Below are 22163 nucleotides of genomic sequence, written 5' to 3' on the forward strand. Positions count from 1 at the left end.
CATCTGAATTACGAGGAAGGAAGAACTGCTTTGTTCTTCCAGGACTCCCTTATCTAAACCGGGGAAAGCCAGCCTCTGCTAAATTCAAGCCCACAGGGGAAACGACCAAGGTACAGAGTCCAGTTGGGAGGTAGCGATGCACCCACCGCACCCACGAAACACGCTGCTGCCTGCTCACCTGCCCAGCACACCAACAGCTGGCAGAAACAGGTTGGCAGACTCAAGCTGTGACCTAAAACCCTAGTATTTTTCAGCTTACATATAAGAATATCACTTGCTGAAGCAAATCCCTGCAAAAAGACGACACCTGACATCAAATTTGTCTCTACAAAGCTTGACTGAAATTTACTGAAAGGAATCTTCTACCTCTGCAAACAAAAATTAGCCAGCAATGTCCACCACGCAGTGCCAGGCTCCCTCACGCAAGGAGCTTTAAAGCCACTTCAGAAAAGCATACAGATTTTAACAGTTTAACAACAAAGCAACATACAGAGGCTATGACCTCAAAATAAGTTACTAAAGAAGACTGACTTATGTTCACTTATCTTTTAACCCATCTGCACGGCAGAGTTTGAGTGTTTCTGACCCATGAAGTACTCTAACGCTACAATTTTATCTCCTAGTTCTACGACAGCCACGTAGCCACTGTACTCCCTCAATTAAATTGGATTATTTAGTTAAAATGTCATTAACTGCTTATTCATGCATATATTCACGTTCTTGTGGCATTTGTGTGGCCACAATAAATAAAATAAAGAGGTCTTTGGCTTTTGAAGTGATTTTCAGCAGTGTGACAGAACTGCACTCATCCTTCTTCCAATGGAAAGCAAAACAAAAACCAACCAAACAAAACAATCGCCACAAAGTCTGAGGCATCTGTTTCCTGCAAATTGTTATTCTTCTAGGCATACCAAGAATATCAAAGAACACAAAGACGTCATCACATCTAAACATTAAATTCTTTGATATTTAGAACTTGTGTTTTCCTGCTGCCCAGGTAACATTCACCTCATGTTTCTTCCCTCCCACTCCCTCCCATGTGATAGCATCTTAACTTAAAACTGTTTCAGCATTCTGCACGTTGTGGGAACTCATGTATGAAAACCTGCACGGTTATTTCCAGCAGAAAGGCACAGGATAGCAAGCCTTACCATGAGAGACAATCCTTGAGGGCATTAAAATACGGGTATCTGGATATAACACAAATAGCAAGCGGTACAAAACAGTCCGACTTCTTCTCAGTCCGCGCAGATTCCCAGTGGGGCTGCCCGTTTGAGGAAATACAGCCACCCTACAAGGAAACTACAGATTAATGCGTTTATGTTAATCAGGAATTTGTGGCTGGTATTTTCTTGAGAGCCCAAGAGATATGATACCCAATTCCCTCTGCATTTTCAGGGGATTTGGATGCCTATCTCCCTTGAGCTCTTCAGAAAAAATTCAGCCTACAAGACTAAACATACATATCAAGAAGAATTTTAGCACAGAAGATATTTAGAAAGAACAGAGGGCACAGCCTTCACAAAAAACGTGCCCAAGGGACAAGGCTGCTCTTAAATACTCAGTCAAAACTCCTGAAAAACCTGTTATGGATTTTAATCAGAGTACACTAGAACAGCAATGCATTAAATTACAGCAGCGTGATACAGTATGATTTGTTCTGTATTCCTACTAAGAAAACATATCTGTTAACTAATCGCAGAAATTAAACCCAGCGTTATTTTCCAAGCGTTTTACTTTATATCTTTTAATATGTTTCAATAAAGGCATGAGTTAAATAACATACTTGCATAGGCTGGTAGTACTGTGCAACAACACCATATGTTCTGTTACCACAGACATCTGTGAAAACCAGGAAATGAATCTGGTCCTCTTTTGATTCAGAAGTTATATAAAGTCCTCCTGCAATGAAGACAGATTTTTTTAAAAAACTATATATACATGTATTTAAAATATATAATGATATATATATATACACACACAGTGACAACTGCTTGAAAAGTGATTATTTATAACAAATATTGCACATTTCCACTTAATTTCAGGAGAAATGTGTCATCTGAAGGGTTTAAAATGCACATATATAATCCAATCGATCTAAGGATTATTACAAAGGTTATAAGCCACACGTTACTGAAGAAGCAAGAAATACTACACGATTATTTTGCATTTTAAATGGCAAAGTACAATAGATGAGTTTTGTTCACTTCACTCCCCCTTCAAGGTATTTGTAAGGTCTGCAGGACTAATATGCATGTTAAAATTGCTGCAATTAAGCCTGGAGGAAATAGTCATTACTAACTTTATTGTTTATCTTAGAATACACTAACTAGGCTATCTTAATAGCAAATGAAAATTCAAAGAGTCGTTTAAAAAAAAGGGGGGAAAAAAAGAAAACCTGCATGTGTGCCCGTCCATTTAAGCCAAGATTCACCAGTAGTGGACAGGGATTTTCTGCTTCCCTCCCCTGCACCTGCTGCAGCTTCTTGTGCTACAGGGTCTTGTGCTAACGGGTCTGTCCCGCACAGCTCAGCCCTACTTTCATCACCGACCTGCTGACAAGCAGACACAGTTTTTGTAACGTGGAATTCACAAAGAAAGAGAAGATGATCCCATATTATGGGTCATGAAATAAATACTAAAACAGTTCTCATTTAGAATCGAGAGCCATACAGTACCTGGGAAGCACAGCTGTGGCAAACCAATAAGATCAACGTCCTTTGGAACTGTAATGTCCTCGGTGTCGGGGGCTTTCTGCTCCCCGTTGACACTCTTGATGTTTTCAAACTTCGGTTTCTCTTTCTTCTTTCGGAAAGACCGACGTTTACTTCTGTTCAAGTTATTAGCGCTTGTATTAGCCATGTGAATATCATCTCTGCTGATAAACGGAGGCACGAATACAGAAAGAACTTCTGGATCAAGGGGCAAAAAATTTTGGGGTTTTCTTTGAGTGTCCTATAAAAAATAATAACAATAATGCGTTAAGTTGGTACTCATTCTGCTAGGTTTTTTGAACCATTTTAACCCGTTTTTCTCCCTGCTCCTAAAACTGCGTGTTGAGAATACACTTTTTCTCTTCCTAAATAATTCATTTTTCCTTCCAATTTCCCACTTTAAATAAATTAATGCCAGGGGAATAATCTGGTCGTTTTCAATCGGTAAAGAATCATTTTTCAGCTTTCAAAAACATACCTTATCAGTAATCCCTTTCACACAGGAAAACTAACAAACATCAAATAAGGTATTTCCTCCTTCCAGGCATTAGGATTAAACATAAGCTCTCTATAAAGTAGCAAAACAAACCAGGCAACAAATAAATGAAAACAAACAAACAAAATAAAGGAAGCAGAGCTGAACTCCCTGGATAAGTCTTTGTTCAATTTCAGGGAAAGTTATGTTTTGATTCAGAATAACATCCACAGGAGAAGGAGGGAGGTCCTTTCACAAAACAACTTTATAAAGAGATTAAGAATGTGATTAAAAAGTAAAAAAAGTCAGTGTTATAATAAACACAATGTTAAGCTACTGTAAAACATGAAGCCATGATTTTTTTTTTTACATATACTGATGACTAGTGGAACAGACATCCCAAGATGAAATTACAACATTTTATAGCAGGCAACTTTGTGAGGTACTACTGCACAGAGAGCCCTTGCTGCCTCGCTTTGAAAAACTGTGGGAAAAGTCCTCAGAAAAGGAGATTCCCTTCTACTTCAGAGAGCTTTTTGGATTCTTGACCATGCACCTGATACGAGTAGCTGCATTTTAACTATTTCACTGTAATTTTAATTCTTTTGGCAAGGCAAAAACAGCAAGTGAGAGCTCTGCTTAGCCAACAGATATTTGGAAACAGGAAAGGCAAGTCTCACTGTGGCTGACAAGCCTTTCCGTGTGCATTTTTTGCCAACCTTACAGACAGACAAAGCATACATGCCGCTTCTTTTACCTTAAGGCACGATGCGACTATCACTTATATTTTAAATAATCCTTGAATACCAATGCTGGCCTCGTTATTTGCCCCACTTTTTCAGGTAGCTGTAATACACAAGGCTCTGTTTGTTCACTGAAGCCCATCCCCCTCTGTCAAAGTTTTGTAACAGAAAGTCTCAGCTTACACATTCCAGCTGATGAACCCACCAGCAGTCTTCTTCACGTGTGAAGCATCACAAGAAAAATGAGAAGGAATACTTACCTTCATGGTATATTAGTTACTGGCTTATAAGATCCACCATATTCTATAATAGCGTACTTGGAAAAAAAATACTTCCATAAAAATAAGAAATAAAGAGTGTGGGGAAAATAACACTACTATTTCACAGAACAGAGTCTGAAGTAGAAAGAAATAGAGGGGAAAAGACAAAAGTTCTGGTAAATATCCACTGAGATACTCAAAAGGTACAGTAAGGACTGTAAGAGCACCTTACAAATTGGGGTACTGGGTGCCATACCCCGCCAAGAACTTCGGGTGTCATTTTTCTTAGTTGGCAACTGACAACCAGAGAGAAATCGAACGTGACCCCTCTCAAAAAAATAAAACACAAACAGAAAAAAATCCACGCTGCTAAGCACTGCAGAAGGAAGTTAAGAATTAAGGCTTAGCCCTGAGGCTGTTGTGGTAGGGAAACACAGAGCCACTCCAACATCAGCAATCTCAACTTGGCAGCTTTGCCCCGCAGAGCTTTTGATGGGAGGCTGCTTTGACAAGGCAATCCCCGACTGCCTCTGAAGGCATCTCTGTGCTACAGAGCGCTGGATGGCAGCCAGCGATTTAACGGCCTCTCAGCCTAACAGCTCCTAACGTGGCAGGGCCTTGATGGCCAGGACTACAAGAGAAGCATTAGACACCAATTTGATTCTTATTTTTTTCCCACAGAACAGCCTCGTCAGCGCTGTCGCTGGCTCAGTGACCCAGTTGTCAACAGTCAGATCAGTTTGTATTAATGTCTAAAGCCCAAGTCATATTTTCTTACCCTCTCAGTTCAGAGAACGCATAGGCAGCAACCAAACAACCTCCACTTGTGTCTACTATTCTTTGAGCATTTCTTATTCTCTGCTTCTCCTGCCACTTCTGTTTTGGGATGCTTCTCTTCTGACTGTTGCATTTCACTACCAATGTCCTTGCAGCATACCTAGCTTCTTGTAAAAACTAGTGCCTTTTCTCTCCCGTAATTCTGCAAGATTCTTGAAGTCCGTGATCTTATTCCACCGCTATTTACCCATTATGTTCCTGTGATAACAGTGCCACATGCGACACAGATAAAAGAGACTTTTTTTAAAAACAAAAACAAAAAACAAAAACAAACCAATGACCACACTGCTTTAGACAACAACAAGAAGCAGAGTGTTGAAACCACAGAACGGAGCGTCCTCTCAGCCGTGTAATCTCGACTATTTGGTGTCTCCTTGATGGCATTCTCCTCTTCCCATCGCTGAAGAAGTTACTTCCACCTCACGTGTCACCAAAGAATTGGCTTCTTTAAGGAAGAACCGGGCAGGGAAAGGTATGAAGCCTTCCCCTAGAGGAAGGGACCTCTGGCGGTGACAGCAATGATAACTTTGAAGTTAAATCAAGTTGCTCGGGGTCTCATCCAGCTGTGTCAGAAATCCATTGAGAAGCAGATTCTCCTAACTTGTGCTGCAGCCCTCGAGTAACTTAAACCACTTCTTCTGGTAGCCCTCCTGTTGGTCAGCAGCTGTCTGCATCAAGGTATCCAAAAGTGGACCAGTATTTCATGTGTGAATGAGCACTGAGCTACAAAAACAACAATAATCATCACTTGCCTTCACCTACTAGCTATGGTCTTGATAACACAGGCCATTACCCAGCAGCTTTCACTGCCACAAGCTCACACTGTTGACTAATATTCAATGTGATCACACCTGGCTGTTTCTGTACAACATGACACCTCACTTCCGGGAGGCCACTACAGAAAAAGTCCAAAAAAAACCTGGTTTGGTGGTGATGTCTGCTTTGGGATGGCCAGAAAGCACAACGCAGCCGTTAAAGAGCAACATCTGTAATACTAATGGCGGTGGGTAGATTTAAAACCCAACAATGATGGAGCCAGTGGAAGATCCCAGATGTCTCACAGACTGCCTGGATGTCACACGCATCACTTCAAAACTCAGCTTTATATCTGGAAACCTTAGAGCAAAAATTATCTTGGCAATAAGGACAATTAACGGGTGACAGCCCAGAAGCTTCTGTGCAAAACTGTCTCTTTGTTCCCGGAATCCCCACTGACAACAGGTAAGTCTCTTAAAACTTCTCCTGTCTGGGGAGTGGTTTAAACATCATGCTCCCACTGACCTCATTGACTTTATTACTCCACGCTGCAATAAAGTTAATGCATAAACACAATTTCCAGACCAAGATTTGAAGCATTGACAAGGTTATCCTACTGTTATATCTGTAAATATCACCGGTTTTCATCCACATTTTATTATTCCTGTCAGAAGTTCTCTTCTTTCTGCACTCACTGGAATTACACAAAACATAGCCCAACATTTTCTCATGTAGATAGTGCTGTGGAAGGAAAAGGAAGTGGGATAAACCTACAAACTTTCCCCAAGATAACAATTATTCTGTGGTGTAACAGCTTGAAGAGATGTTACTGTAGTAACATCCACACCCATAGAGGCTACTTTCCTTTCTGACATTGCGTTTTGTATTGTGAGCAAAAAGATTCAAAGCATGTGACGTGATCAGAACAATGGAAAGGCTTCTTTTTTTTTTTTTCAGCCAGTTTCCTACTTATTGTTCCGCATGTTTTCGGAAGCAACGAGATCAAACTGAGTATACAACAGTGGATGAAAGTGAAAAGGAAATTCGTCCCTTCTGGGTCTGCTCCTGAAGCAGATGCCAAAACAACACATACACACCGATTTCAAAAGCCTGGTGGTAACATTTATGGCATAACTACTTCCCCAATTTGAATGTATACATGAATGAGATCCTGGAATTTGAACCTCTCTTTAGTCACTATCACTTAAGAAGCTGACATCAGCAGAAACCGTCTCCTGAGTGAGTAAGCAACAACACCATGTTTAACAAAGCCTTTTTTATCTAACGCTATGAGAGCGCACGGCCAAATCCAAGTTGAAGAAAGACAGCAGAGATCCGTGGGAGCAGGAGCTTGGCTTTCAGCGTGTGCCAGCAGCACCACGGCTATTCCCACAGCCGGACAGCTTCGAGCAGAGCCATCAGCACGTATCAACAAAACAAAATTAACCAGAGGACTTTAATTGTTAACTCACGTGTGCAGCGGCAGGTCACGAGCACATTACAAATATTCTAGGCTGAGCCCAACCTATCGACTCCTGTTGTACCTGAATCAAACAGGTTGTAATTGGGAGCACTTAACGAGTCCAACCTTAACCTCAATACCAGGATTTTGACCTTTATGTTATCCTGAGGGTATTTATTCTTGTTTCTAGCTTTTTTTCCACCACAGATGGGAAATGGGATGTTAACCTGTAAAGGATACACGCTATTCAAGCATTTTGCTGTTCCAGCTTATATAAAGCTACTTGGCACTCTTCACCAAAGCCCAGACCTTCCAAAAAGCGTAATTACTTCACGTTTTTGCAGAATTCTCCCTGCTGTTGACGGTCTCCTGTCAACTTTTCAAGCATTTCTGCTGCATCCGATGACAGCAAGAAGGCAACCCAGGTGCTTCACTCGCGTCAACACTTGCGGAAAGATGCCCAGGGAGGGCAGGGAGGAGTTTGCCCAGCTCGGACATGAGGTAAAAGCCGGGGAAGAAACTGCAGAGGCTGTCCCACGGAGGCTGCCTCCCGCTCCCCCTCAGCCCACCGACCCCCCCTCACCTGCAGGAGCGCCCTCAGCCGCTCTTTGGGCACGCCGACCATCAGGCAGACCTCCAACAGGCCCGAGGGCAGCACGTCCTCCATGGCACAGCAGCACGGGGCGGCAGAGGACGGGAGGACGCGGCACACCACCGCCGCCGCCTTCCCTCAGCACCGCCCGTCCCCTCCCCTGAGGCGGCCCCGGGCAGGCGCCGCTCCCTCAGGCGGCTCCGAGCCCTCCTCTCCCCTCAGGGAGTTCCGCTTTCTGATTGGTCATCCTTCCCGTCGCTCTGAGGGATGTGACCAATCAGAGCCGCGGAAGGGAGTTAGGCGGGCTTTTCGGGGCGGGGCGTCGCTGCTTGTGACCGCCCCGGCTGAGGGGGAGTGTGGCTCGACGCATGGCGCTCGTCCCGGCTCCGCCTCCGGGAAAGCTCCCGGGGAAGCCGCTCCCCGCCTGAGGGGTGTAAACTTTGATTGCAATCCTATTTGGGACTTAGTCATTTATTACAACTGGGGGCTCGTCCGGGATGGCTTTGGTTCCCGAATTCTGATTTGATCTAGGAGAGGCGCCCCACCGTTTGGTGGCTCCTGTTCGAGTCGGGTCGGGACTAACGCCATCTTGTACCTGAATAAAGGCAAGCAAAGAGTTTGATTTATTTATTTTTATGAGCTCCCTTTGCCGGCTGCAGCACTATATTTTGCCTGTAGTTCTGCACGCGAAGATCCGAAGGAAGACGACGGAGTCGTAAGTATTTAAGGCGTGTACCGTTCGGTTGGGTGGGATTTGGTTGCATGGGTGTGTGAGGGACTTGGCTGGTGAAGGACCTAAGCGATTCCTATAGGATTCGTGAGTGGGTGACAGGTCCTAAACCCCCTGCAGGACACTCTCACAAGGGCTGTGGGAATTGCCATAGTAAAATTCCTAGGTGGGTCGGAGAAAATCGAAGACCAGGGACCAAAAGAAAGGGAGCAAATTACGAGACATACCACCAGAAAGTCCATTAGGAGTAATGATTAGAAATTGGAACGGTAGGGGCCCCAGAAAAGGAAAAAGTAAATTAAAAATGGTCCAGTATTGTATGCTAGAATGGCCAAAGGAGCCTTTAAGACCACACGTCTTTTGGCCTGTTTTTGGATCCTTTGAAGACTGGATTTGCCAGGCCTTAAATATACATGTTAATTCGAAGGAACCTTTTAGCCAGGAGGAAAGTGATTGTGCAGGATTATGGATCAGGACTTCACCTCCTTTTCTAGCCTCAATATTTACACTAAAAGCAGACGAGAAGTTTGAAGAAGAAGAAGAAAAACCGGAAAAAGAAAAAGATGATGAATGGGAGCCATTGGATAACCTACCACCTCCGTATCCTAACAATCCACCTCCCCCTCCGGTGGCTGTGGTATCTCCACCAGTACCACCGTTGCCCCTGCCTCTACCACCAACAGCACCGGAATTAGACCGACCTCCAGCTGCATGTACGAGAAGTAGGACTGCCATATCTGAGGGAGCTTCTCTATGTCCCTTAAGAGAGGTACCCCTCAGAGGCAATCAGGGAGGCATCGGGTTTGTGGCAGTCCCATTAAATACCACAGATGTAAGGAATCTCAAGAAAGAAATGGGGACCCTATTAGAGGAGCCCCTCGGAGTAGCTGAAAAATTGGATCAATTCCTAGGCCCTAATACTTACACCTGGGAAGAAATACAGTCCATTTTAGGGATCTTATTTACTGCTGAGGAAAGGGGAATGATTAGGCAAGCTGAAATGAGAATTTGGGAAAGACAGAATCAAGCAGGACCCCCGGGAGACCAAAAATGGCCAAATGTGGATCCCTACTGGGATCATCAACAACCCCAAGGAAGACAGAATGTGAGGGATTTGAGAACATTAATCATACAGGGAATAAGGGAAGCAGTTCCCCGAGGGCAAAACATTAATAAAGCATTTAATGAACAACAAGGGAAAGATGAATCTCCAACAGAATGGTTGGAGAGATTAAGGAAAAGCCTACAAAGTATTCCGGAATTGACCCGAATACATTGGCCAGAACCGCACTCCTTAGAACACAACTTGCAGCTAAATCCTGGGGGGACATAAGAAGGAAATTAGAAAAGCTGGAAGAATGGCAAGAGAGGGGATTAGAAGAATTACTTAGGGAAGCACAGAAAGTATATGTTAGGAGAGATGAGGAAAAACAAAAAGCGAAAGCCAAAATCTTTGTAGCAGCAGTAAGAGAAAGTCAGGAAAAGACCCCGTCTGGAAAGAGGAGGGAAAAAGGGATAGAGAAAACATCTAGGGGGCAGCCTTATCGAGAGAGATTCACAATTCCCATCTGTTACTATTGCAACAAGAAGGGATATATTCAGAGGAACTGTCGTAAGCGGGAACAAGATGAGAAAATATTCAAAGAAGAATAGGGGTGTCAGGGGCTATATCTTCTGGGGACTTCAACATCAACAGAGCCCTTGATAAAACTATTAATTGGTCCCCATAAAGAGGAAGTTTTATTTTTAGTGGACACAGGGGCTGAAAAATCCACTATTCAAAAACTTCCAAAAGGAATAGAAGAAGGGAAGAGTTATATATCAGTAGTAGGGGCAAAAGGAGAGCCTTTTAAGGTACCTGCCTTGAAAGGTGTAGAAATAGAAACAGAGAAGAAAATTTGTTTTAATGATTCACTTTTGCTCCCTGAAGCAAAATACAGTTTATTAGGGATAATAATTTTGATTTTGAGATTAAACTTGAGCATTCAAAGCCAAGGGGACAAATTGCAGATTAAATTATACACTATAGCACAAAAGGATGAAGAAGTCATTAAGCCTTCAGTATGGTATAAGGAGGGGGAAACTGGAAAGATAGAAATGGACCCCATAAATGTTCAAATAATGGATCCACATCATCCAATTAGAATCAAACAATGCCCTATACCAATGGAGGGCCGAAAAGGATTAAAACCTGTAGTTGACGGACTTCTGGAAAAAGGAACTTTAGAACCATGTATGTCACCTCATAATACACCCATCTTCCCTGTAAAGAAGTCGTATGGGTCATACAGGCTGGTACAGGACCTGAGAGCTGTAAATCAGCGAACAATCACTAAATTCCCTGTGGTGGCAAATCCTTATGCTTTACTAAGTCGTATATCTCCCAGACATCCTTGGTATAGTGTAATAGATTTGAAAGATGCTTTTTGGGCCTGCCCTCTGGATGAGGGATCCAGAGATTATTTTGCCTTAGAGTGGGAGGACCCCAAAACGGGACGAAAACAACAATTAAGATGGACTGTGCTACCACAGGGGTTTACAGGGTCACCAAATCTATTTGGACAAACTTCAGAGAAAGTCTTAACAAGATTTCACATTACCCAGGGAGGTAAAATTATTGCAATATGTCGGTGATCTATTAGTAGCAGGAGAAACTGAAGAGGGAACCCAAGAAGCTACTATTAAATTATTAAATTTTCTAGGAGAAAAGGGATTAAAAGTGTCTCGATCAAAGTTACAGTTTGTCGAACAGGAAGTTAAATACTTAGGGCATTGGCTGAGTGAGGGAAGAAAGAAGTTAGATCTTGACAGGGTATCTGGGAACTTATCCTTAAGACCCCCACAAACTAAAAAGGAAATTCGGCAAATATTGGGATTATTAGGATATTGTAGACCATGGCTTGAAAGCTACAGTGAAAAGGTCAAATTCTTATATGAGAAGTTAACTAATAACCAACTTAAGTGGTTCACAGAAGATGATCAGAAATTCAAGGAAATAAAAAGGGCATTAATACAAGCACCTGTATTGAGCCTCCCAGATGTGGAAAAACCTTTCTATCTCTTTGTGAACACATCAAACCAGACAGCATATGGAGTTCTTACTCAAGACTGGGCGGGGATTAAGAAACCCATGGGGTATTGCTCCAAGTTACCTGATCCAGTAAGTAGAGGGTGGCCTGCTTGTCTCCAAGCTTTGGTCGCTACAGCATTATTAATAGAAGAAGGTAGGAAGATTACTTTTAGTGCTCCTTTAAAGGTGTGTGCTCCACACAATGTCAGAAGTGTCTTACAACAGAAAGCGGAAAAATGGTTAACGGATAGCTGGATCCTAAAGTATGAAGCAATACTAATCGACTCCCCTGACTTAGAACTTCTGAGGGTAACCTCTGCTCAGAGTCCAACACAATTTTTATTCTGAAAACCATCAGAGAAATTACAACATAACTGTTTAGAGGTAGTTGGGACCCAGACTAAAGTAAGGCCAGATTCAAGGGATACTGAGTTGGAGAAAGGAGAAGCACTGTTTGTATATGGCTCCTCCCGAGTAGTGGAAGGAAAAAGAAAATCAGGATATGCAATAATTAATAAGGACCTAGAACCTGTGGAATCAGGACCTTTGAGCCCATCATGGTCAGCTCAGGCTTGCGAGCTGTATGCCCTATGTAGGGCCCTGGAACTATTAAAGGGGAAAAGTGGGACTATATATACAGATTCTAAATATGCATATGGGGTGGTCCACACTTTTGGAAAAATTTGGGAAGAAAGAGGTTTAATTAATACTCAAGGGAGGGATCTTATACATCAAGAATTAATAATAAAAATTTTAAGGGCATTAAGAGAACCAAAGGAGATAGCAGTGGTACATGTGAAAGGACACCAAAAGGGATTAGATTACCGAACCAGAGGAAATAATCTAGCAGATAAAGAAGCCCAGGAAGCAGCCTTGAGGATTCAGGTCGCTAAAATCAATATAATACGGGAGGAAGAAAGGCGAGAGGGAGGAGGAAAGAAGTTTACCCCTGAGGAACAAACAAAATAGGAGAAAATAGGGGCTAAGTTAGAACAAGGAAAATGGACACTGCCCGATGGGCGAGAGATATTGCCAAAAGCATATGCGAGGCAAATATTGGAACGCTTGCATGCACAAACACATTGGGGTACAAAGGTGTTAAGTGATCATTTACTTGAACAATTTGGTTGCGTTGGGATTTTTGAAATAGCAAAGCAAATTACAGAAGGTCGTTTAACTTGTCAGAAAATAAATAAGAAAGTGTTTCGACAAGCAGCCACGGGAGGGAGAGAAACAGCTTATAGACCTTTCGAGAAAGTACAAGTTGATTTCACTGAATTGCCTAAGGTAGGGAGGATAAAATATCTATTGGTAATAGTAGATCATTTAACACAATGGGTAGATGCTTATCCCGTAGCACTAGCTACGGCACAAACGGTGGTAAAAATTTTATTAGAACGCTTAATACCTAGATATGGGATAATCCAGTACATTGATTCTGATCAGGGCACACGCTTTACTTCTAAAATAATAAAATTATTACGTCAATCGTTAGGTATTCAGTGGGAATACCACACTCCGTGGCACCCACAAAGCTCAGGGAAAGTTGAAAGAATGAATCAAACAATAAAACAACAATGGGCTAAGTTAATGATTGAGACACAAATGCCCTGGACGAAATGCTCGCCATTGGCACTTCTAAACACAAGAACTAAACCACACAGCGAGACTGGATTATCACCATATGAAATGTTATATGGTATGCCTTATTCTCAAGGGATGCCTCTAGGGAACAATGTAGTTGAGGATCGTAGTATCCAGAAATATATAATTAGCATTGGAAGGAGGTTACAAGAGCTAAGAGAAATTGGGATGATGGCTCAAACACCACCTTTGGGATTTGCTATTCATAAGAGACAACCGGGAGACAAGGTCTTAATAAAAACCTGGAGGGAAGAATCATTGAACCCCCGATGGGAGGGACCGTACCTTGTTTTACTTACTACTGAAGCAGCTGTGAGAACAGCAGAAAAGGGTTGGACCCACGCATCCAGAGTAAAAGGACCAATAACTACCGAAGCCTGGAGGGTCGAGTCCACTCCTGGGGAACTGAAACTGAGACTAAAGAGGAACTAATATTCTGGCAATGAGGCTCTGCACGAATTAAGGGCACCGGATAAAGAGGACAAGTCTGAAGGGAGGAAAGGGAGAAGGCAAGACCGGGGCAGGACCCTCCACTGCGATGTGTATGGTCTACCGAGGGAGGCAACGCCTATGGGTATTGACCGCCGAGGGATAGTGCCTCGACCGGACTTCTCCCGCACCAAGGTCAGGTTGTCCTGAGAAAAGTAACATAAGAACCTTTTTTTAAAACCCATAATTGTGATTAGTTTTCCAGGAGCTGGATCACCCCGAAAGGCTGAATGGTAACACAAGCTCAAATCGACCCTGAAAGCGGGCCCAACCCCTTGACTGAAGGTGTTTTCCACACCCTCAAGATTGGACGGCGCAAAAGGATAAGAAATGCTATACTTCCTGGTATTGTTTTTACAGGGGCAACTCAGCCATGGGCAAGACTGGAGGAATAACTTCTTCACTCTGGGGGAGGAAGTGGCCAAGGCCTTTAACCTTAGTAACTGCTGGATTTGTGGAGGACCGGGGGGAACTGAAAGTTGGCCCTGGGTAGCTGGCCCGGTCGAACCCAAGCGGTGGGTCAGTAATTTGAGTGAAGTTCGTAATGGGACACAATTTTGGAAAGAGGAAGGAGGCCAATGGCGATTGCACTCATCAGCTCGGGGTATATACTGCTGAAACAGAACAGGAACGGTAGCGGTAGGAAAAAGCATTTGCAATTGGACTCTGTCTCCCGGATATGATTGTACCGATCCTGGATGTAGACCTATAAACTGTACAGCACGTAGTGGGAGATGGAACACCACACACGTCCAGCTGAGAAACTGGACTTGGCTGAAATGCTCATATAGGGAATTTTTTGGATCCAGATGTGAAACCATGGCAAGAGCACAAGCGGGGGGACAATTTGACAGCCAGATCTTGAGCTGTCAGCGTGATAACACCACCAAGGAACAGCATGTGGTACGGGTCTATCGCTGGAGATGGCAGGATGAGAATGGGAGACGAGTGTTCTTTAAACATTTCTGGTCAGCTCTTAATATGACAGGCCGCCGAAGAGAACTTGATTGTAACTGGAAGTGGAAACCCAATGCAGGAGCTTGGAAGTGCGCATATACGAGTACAAACAGGGCAGACATTGTAACAGGACCACTCGGTAACAAGGACACTCTGTATTTTCACGCTCCAAAGGGTAAAGAGGGATGGGATGGTCCTTTTCCAAACGGGATGTGGGCCCTAAAGGGACATTATTGGGTGTGTGGCAAACATGCTTACAAGAGGCTACCCAGAAACTGGTCGGGAATATGCTATGTGGGGTACATAAGACCCTTGTTCTTTTTATTGTCACAAACACAAGGAAATCATTTAGGAATAAGATTATACGATTACCTGAACAGAATGAAACGATCTGTTGACGCTTCCTTAGCCGGGGGTAGTACCCAAAAGTGGGGAGAGGATGAATGGCCTCCTGAAAGAATCATACAGCATTATGGACCAGCTACCTGGAACCCAAATGAGGTAGTATCGGGAGCCCAAGAACCTATTTATAATTTGAACCAAATAATTAGGTTGCAAGCTGTCCTCAAAATTGTAACCAATCAAACAGCGATGGCCTTGGATCTTTTGGCTGATCAATCCACTCAGATTAGGAATGCTATCTTTCAACATAGAATGGTCTTAGACTATTGACTAGCAGAAGAAGGGGGAGTGTGTGGAAAAGTGGTTAAGCAGATAACAAAGGAAATTAGGAAGTTAGCCCATGTCCCAATACAAACTTGGAAGGGTATGGATTGGGATTTGTTTTCATGGCTGCCCGGTGGACCATGGGTTAAAAGGATGTTATTTTTATTTTTATGTGGTGTAATGATATTATTGTTTATACCTTGTATGATACCTTGCTTTACATTGTTGATAACGTCGAATAATAAATAGCACCCAATTTGTGGTGACTTCAGTAGAGAAGAAGGGTGATGTGTCAATAATGATGCTTAAGAAATGGACCCCCTGAGAACCGACTGATGAAATCCAGTTGTTACTAGCAAAGGTTGAAGAAGAGACATGATAATATTAAAAAGAAGATGGGGGATTGTAAGGAATGGTCCAGCAGTTCGTGTCAGTAGAGGATTTGAAGGGTTAACATTGAGACCCGGGTCTAGGGGATAAGAGAACAAAGGGGTTTTCAAAAAAAAGAAAACTGCTGCCTATTGCACGGGACGTTGCGCAGGTCTCTGACATCCGTCCCAGAGGCTACCAAATAAGAAGGAAGGGGGAGCGGAAGGACGACTGAAGGACAAAGGCTGGGAGGAAGACTACGAGCCTTCAGCACGAGCGACCCCCGAGGGACCACCGGAGACTGATACGCAGGCGCCCTTGGGAGTGTTCGGATTCCAGAAACCAATTATAATAACCCTGCCTTTTCTAGAGGTAGTAATGAATATGTATTAACCTAGGAGCATAAAAACCAGCCGCCTGATGTAACGGGTGGGCGTCTTGGTGGAGCGGAGACTCCCGGCGCACCCAGTGCTGTTTGCTTGCCTCTATTCGTTTAATAAATTGTAAACTTTGATTGCAATCCTGTTTGGGACTCAGTCATTTATTACAGGGGGAAGCTCCTTGTTTTATCCTGGTAGGAAACAAGCCGGTTTTTTCAGCCCTGAGGTGCCTCGAGGCTGCCCACTTCCTCATAGAGGCAGGTGCAGTCACCGCTGCACTGAGCGGTGCCGCTCGCCTCGTGTTTGCTCCGAGTGACTCAGCAGCAGTGCGTGGCTGTCGTTAAATAAGAGCCATTAAATATGAGCCTCGTTTATACAGCTTGTCATAGTTTCGACAAACCGTAACCGCAGAGCGGGTTGAGGGCTGTGAGGTGTTTTCGCCTCACAGCAGCAGGGCCCAGGCTTCGAGCTGCCCATGCAAGCGAGGGGATAGCGAGGGGATTCCGTGGTTTCTTTTCCAGCTCTGTAATCTACACAGATACTGAGTCACTCCACACGTGTTGGCTTGAATTGGCTTTCCCTGACAGAAATGTGTGTCCTCTGGGACTGGCACATAATTTTATCAGACACCGCACGAGGTACCTGCAACTGCGGCAAGCAGTTTCTTTGAAACCGAAAGTGTAAGAGGTAAATTTACCACAGCTGCCAACCTCTTTGTGTTTTTTTCACAGGTTTTACACACAAAAAAATCCCGGTAGAAGTGCCTTTTCGTGGAGATTTTATAATCTGATTTTTTGTTTTTTTACAGTCTCACGTGTTCTCATATAACTTTTGGGGGGAAGTCACAAACACGAAATAAAATGTTATTATATAGCACTGACTAAAAGAAGGAAATTCTTGAAAACCTAGAAGTTCAGGGATTATTTCTTCAAAAGGGCTCATAGATTTATGTTAATCCCTTACAGCCTTAAAATTCACTGTTAAAATCATCTTGTTTAGCTTGCATAGTCCAGGACATGGAATCAGAGTGATTTCTGTATGCTTCTGACTGATGCATGAGTCCTGAAATAGGGTTTGATTACAATCCCTGATAGAAGTCATCTTACTTTTGGTTTCACTGTTCAGTTCAGCTTTTTGCCACTGGTTCATGTTAAGCTTCACCTGCTGCTTGAACAGCTTCTTCACTAGAAAAAGATTTCTCCTTGCATAGGAAATATAGAGTTCAAGACAATTCTTGATCTCTATTTTTAAGAAATTATACAACCCATGTATACGTATTAAATTTCTTCCTAGTCACATCTGTGCGTCTTTTATCAATCTCTTCAAAGTTTTTGAATATTCTTAAGGTTATTACTTCCACAGTGACAGCCCTACATACCACTTCTTTGACCCGTGTCTGTGACCTGCTATTTGACCACATTAAAAGAAACATACAAATGGAAAAAGGCTATTTAGCAATCTAGGTCACCCTGCAGTTAATTGATCTGTATTATGATTAGTTTCAGATTTCTCTGCTATCTGCAATGATAAATAGTGAATGATTCCTGTTCATAATTAGTCTAGCCCTCAAGAAGTTATTATAAAGTTATTATAAAAGCAGAACTGTAAGATAGAAGGTAATAATGTGAATCTCTGATAAAATCTCAAAAACTTTGGAAACAGGATAACAGGTATATGGGATCACTGGGAAGAGACAGAATAATTAATACAGAGAAGAACCCCTTTGTGCTACAGAGGGATTCACATGGTTGAATCAACTCTTTTCCTAAGAAAAATTGACATCTGAGGAAGAAATATCCACTTTTGTTATGTGCTCTCTTTTTGCAAGAGTACAAATACAGTAGATGTTTGTCTGTTAGCTATCCGATGTGGTGCTCAGCTGCTTAAAGTACATGAAGAAAAACTGCTGCTGTAGATACATCTTCAACATGGGCAAGGCTCTATCGCACCTGAAGACCATGTCTTGGTAAAGATTCCCTTAACATAGAAATCTAATGCAGCTGTCAGTGTTCTTTTGACATCATCTTGCTTATAAAATATAACCAACCCAATCAGATGAGAAGCCTAGAGCTGTCTCTAGCATTAAGGACATCGTCAAAATCCCATAGTCACAGGTAATATCTTCCATCTTCCATGTTCTGCCTTGCATTTGAAATCTCTTCCGAAATCTTCTCCAGGTGGAAGATTTCCACCTTCACCTCTTTCAAATCGAGCGACTGCAAATCAGATTTGTCCAACAGTCGTGCTGTGAACTGCATGGACATGGTTGACGTGTTCTCCATCATGCCAGAAGAGAGCTCAGCGTGACTTTGTTGGGTTGCAGACGTCTGTACTGTGAACGCTTATATTTAGTTAAATGAACCCTACCCATGTAGTGGTAAAGCCATTCAATGTGTTTTCATCATGGCATCTTCCCACACGTGTCTTCTGTCGTCTTTGGTACCCATAATATAGTGCTCAGTCCTCAACCTTTATGTTCCCTCCCAGTGGGTATGGCACAACCACCTGATAACAGCAGCTCTGAGGTAAAGAAGAGAAAGGACTTTGCCCTCCAGAAGTTCTAGGACTGTGAGCTGTAAAGCACAGAAGTGCCTTAAGGAGTTACAAAATGATTATCGGGCATGTTATTTTGGTGCTGATTTCCATTCGTGCTTGTGCACATTCTCAAACAAAGCTGTGAATTATATGTAGGCTACACAAGGAGCGCACAGTTTCTAATTTTTGCAGAGTTTCACCATGATTTATATAAGTCTACAGGAATTTCCTTTTGCCACTGAATATAGACATCATTTGTATTCTGCAGGTTTATTCACACGCTGCTCCGCTCAATATCCTCCCCTTCACTTACAATTAAGATTGTTGCACAGCCGTGTCTTTCTTTAGGTGAGGATTGAAACTCAGACGGCTGCTTCCTTCCACCAACGGGCTCACAAGAATCCTCATTTCTCTGTCCATGCTGTGCAAGATTGCATAGGTAAGTCTTTATTCTGTCTGCTAGGAGCTGCGTGCCCCAGCCAAAGAGAAGAAGGGAAGTACAGTATGAAGTACGCTACTCTAAAATGCATCACACTAACTCTTTGCAGTCTAGAAGTCCGTGAAGAAACACAGCATCTGAAGATTTTAAACCCTTTGGCTGAGAAATCAGTTCTTATTAACGTGGTCTTTCATAGGTGGAAGGATTTGTTTTAAACAAAACTCAGGGACATCAGCTTGTAATGTTCTTCCCAACGTCAGCATTTTAGTTTTATAATCCTTCTCTCAGAAGGAATACAAAGCAGGAGAATTCCATGGACATGCAGAAAAAGGTATTTATGGGCAGACATGACATTGCTTTCATTGCAGGACAATGCAAATTTAAACTCGTATTAGCAACCACTTGATAACTGGCTATGCAAATTGAATTATTATTTTCAAACACGGGCCCTGCACAGTCTTAGAATTTCTCTCTCAGAGTCTCAGATATTTATTCCCATTCTTACTAATGCTATAAAAACTACTGTGACAGATTTTTATTGTCTTAGTTATTGTCCAACTGAGGATAACGACTTTGACTTCAATATTATTCTCTAAAAGGCCACCAGATTCAGCAGAAAGGCATCAGAGGGCAAGGAGGACAGCTTAGGGATCTCGGCAGCTATTAACAGTTCCATTTGCATCTTCCTTTTTGACTTGGCTTGTCTGGTACCCTTACGGCACTGAGCTAGTACCTCTGCGCTGCCCCACAGCAATCCCAGAACTGTCAACGGCAGTCTTGGCACCTGCAAAAACATCCAATTAATTTAATGTGCTGCACACAGAATACTCATCAGCTTTTATGGTGCTTGCAGTTAATTACCTTAATGTCTGTCATCTCCTTTGAGATATAAAGGTGGACCCAGCCACGCTGTGAATGAGGGTAGGACATGGGAGGGAAAGAAAGGTGCCACGACCACATGTGTGCGGCAGTGTTTTGTGACCTGGTGTTTGTGCCCCAACAGGGAGGGAGAGAGGGCTAATGAGGAGATAAACGTCCCCTTGGCCCCACTGTAATCCCACAACCTGATAAAAGCTGCAAAGGACCACAGGATATCACTGTGCAAGACCACTGTAACAACAAAAACTGGAACAAATTCAGTGGAGGGCTGCCGTGGTGGTTGGGGCTGGAGCACTTGCCCTGAGAGGAGTCGAGCTAACAGGGCTGGAGAAGAGATGGCATCAGGGAGCGAAGAGCAGCCCCAGAACCCCCAGAGGTCAGCAACAAGACATAGCCAAGCTCATAACCGAGGTGCACGACAGGAGGTGGAGCAACAGTGGTCAAAACTGAAATGGGAAGTACTGAATGTATCTGAGGAAAATATTTTTCATTCTGAGAGCGGTTAAGCACCGGAACAGGGGCCCGGAGATGTGCCATGTCCATCCGTGGAGGTTTTCAAGAAGAGACTGAATAAAGCCATGAGCACGTGGATCTGACCTGACAGCTGACCCTGCCTTGAGCAGGAGTTTGGACTAGAGACCTCCTGAGGTCTCTTCCAGCCTGGATGAGTCTGTCATCCTCAGCGACTCTCTGTACAAATACAAGAAGGTTAAAAATTCTTTCCATATAGGAAACGAAATGTTAGAATCGCAGTCAACCAAGTAGGGGAAACCCTCAGCCAGTTGGACAAACAGGGACCTGTCAATTCAACACAAAGTATTTTTTTGTGACAGGGTAACCAAGCCCCAAGAAAATAGCTTTTGGGTGTCAATGCAACATTTATTCCCTGTCATCTCTATGTTCCCATTAAGTACACTGGCCATAGTTTTAGTTTTTTGGTCAAAAAAAATCTGTTGAAAGACCTTGGAGGGAAAAAGAAAAAAGAAAAAAAAGAAAAAAAAGCTGAGCTTTGTCACATGTAGCAACGCTAAGCTGTCAGGTGCTGGCAAAAGAACCAGACTAATGTGAGTGCTGTGGATATTAGAAACATTTCTCATTTCAGATACTGTGAGATTTTCCTGAGGCTGCAGAAAAGCTCCTTCCTGAATCTAATTACTATAGGGTCAATTTTAGCAGTGTTTTATTTATGAGGGATGTATAGCATGTCCCTCAAATCCGATTTGCTTAACATGACATTTATTGTTCCAGTTAGTTGCCATCTGGCACAATCTCAGGCAGCCAATGGGATTTTGATAGTTTTACAACTTTTTTTATAGTAGCATTAAGACTTCATAACGTTTGTCATTTTACTGCAGTGCTGTTAAAGAAGTGCAGATCCACAATTATTGAAGTGGTGGGACAAGAGAGAGGAGAGCTCAATTAGCGCAGAGAGAAGGAAAACCAGATACAAAAAGTAAAACTTCAGGTAGAATAATTTTTATGTACTAACTTCTTGTATCCATCAACCTAAGAAGCCTTAAAATGCATAAATACAGGTATCATAATTCATGACTACAAGCTGTTTTTGTTTGTTTGCTTGTTGTAAATAAAGGAAACTTGTTTCTGTGCCTGGAATCTGACGGAGTCTGAAGGTGCTTAGAGGTGGTGAGCATGGGTTTACCAAGGTCAGTCAACAAGGCGGTGTAATCTCCTTCCTTAGAGGTTTTGGAAACTTGGCTGGATAAAGAGCAGAGCAACCTGGTCTGACTTTGAAGCTACCGCCGTTTGATCAAAGGGTTGGACTGGTGACTTCCGAAGGTTCCTTCTAAACAACGTCTTTCTTTGTTTCTATAATTAATTAAGCCTATATTGCTTTATTTGCATCCAAGGGTCCTTAGAGATTTCGAAGTGCAGCAGAGAGAGAACAAAGTTCAAACATTTGCATAGCTAAACATATCAGGTACTTTTAGGTGTACTTCTATACCACTGTAAAAGAAATTTATTTAAATGTTGCCCGACACGTCAAATATAGCAATCAGACACATACTGCTGTGTCGTGTGCGACTGAAACTGGACGTAACGTAACTTCTGGTAAATAGTTAACTCCAGTTAACTGCTTCAAAATCCCTGATTTGCATGGGGACATCATAGGGTAACTTCGAACGTGAGAAGAGGCAGCCTGCACTG

The 22163-nt window shown here is 42.9% G+C and overlaps 1 protein-coding gene and 1 long non-coding RNA gene across 8 annotated transcripts in view; one reads left to right on the plus strand and one right to left on the minus strand.

Moving 5' to 3' along the window:
• The window catches only part of DENND3 (DENN domain containing 3), a 45477-nt gene extending 37431 nt beyond the window's left edge, over positions 1 to 8046 (minus strand). For 5 of the 6 annotated variants that reach the window (XR_014579546.1, XR_014579547.1, XR_014579548.1 and 2 more), the window contains exons 1-4: positions 7831 to 8046; positions 2679 to 2955; positions 1787 to 1902; positions 1152 to 1291 (exon numbers count right to left, since the gene is read on the minus strand). Coding sequence is in view for 1 of the 6 variants with exons in the window: in XM_083823792.1 (XP_083679918.1) it covers positions 1152 to 1291; positions 1787 to 1902; positions 2679 to 2955; positions 7831 to 7914 (617 nt within the window). In the remaining 5 variants the exon portion in view is untranslated. The remainder of the gene's footprint in view (positions 1 to 1151; positions 1292 to 1786; positions 1903 to 2678; positions 2956 to 7830) is intronic. The other variant, XM_083823793.1, reaches the window with a different exon arrangement.
• Positions 8047 to 8160: 114 nt separating this feature from the next.
• LOC310894092 lies at positions 8161 to 16280 on the plus strand. Of its 2 annotated transcripts, none has more exons than XR_014579550.1 (2): positions 8161 to 8554; positions 14133 to 16280. It is a non-coding gene; the product is annotated as an uncharacterized lncRNA (long non-coding RNA). The 2 variants fall into 2 exon arrangements; XR_014579551.1 differs by having other exon boundaries at positions 8176 to 8554; positions 13970 to 16280.
• Positions 16281 to 22163: the final 5883 nt, after the last annotated feature.

This window comes from Anser anser (genome assembly GCF_964211835.1).
Source record: "Anser anser genome assembly, chromosome: 2".
NCBI lineage: Eukaryota > Metazoa > Chordata > Aves > Anseriformes > Anatidae > Anser > Anser anser.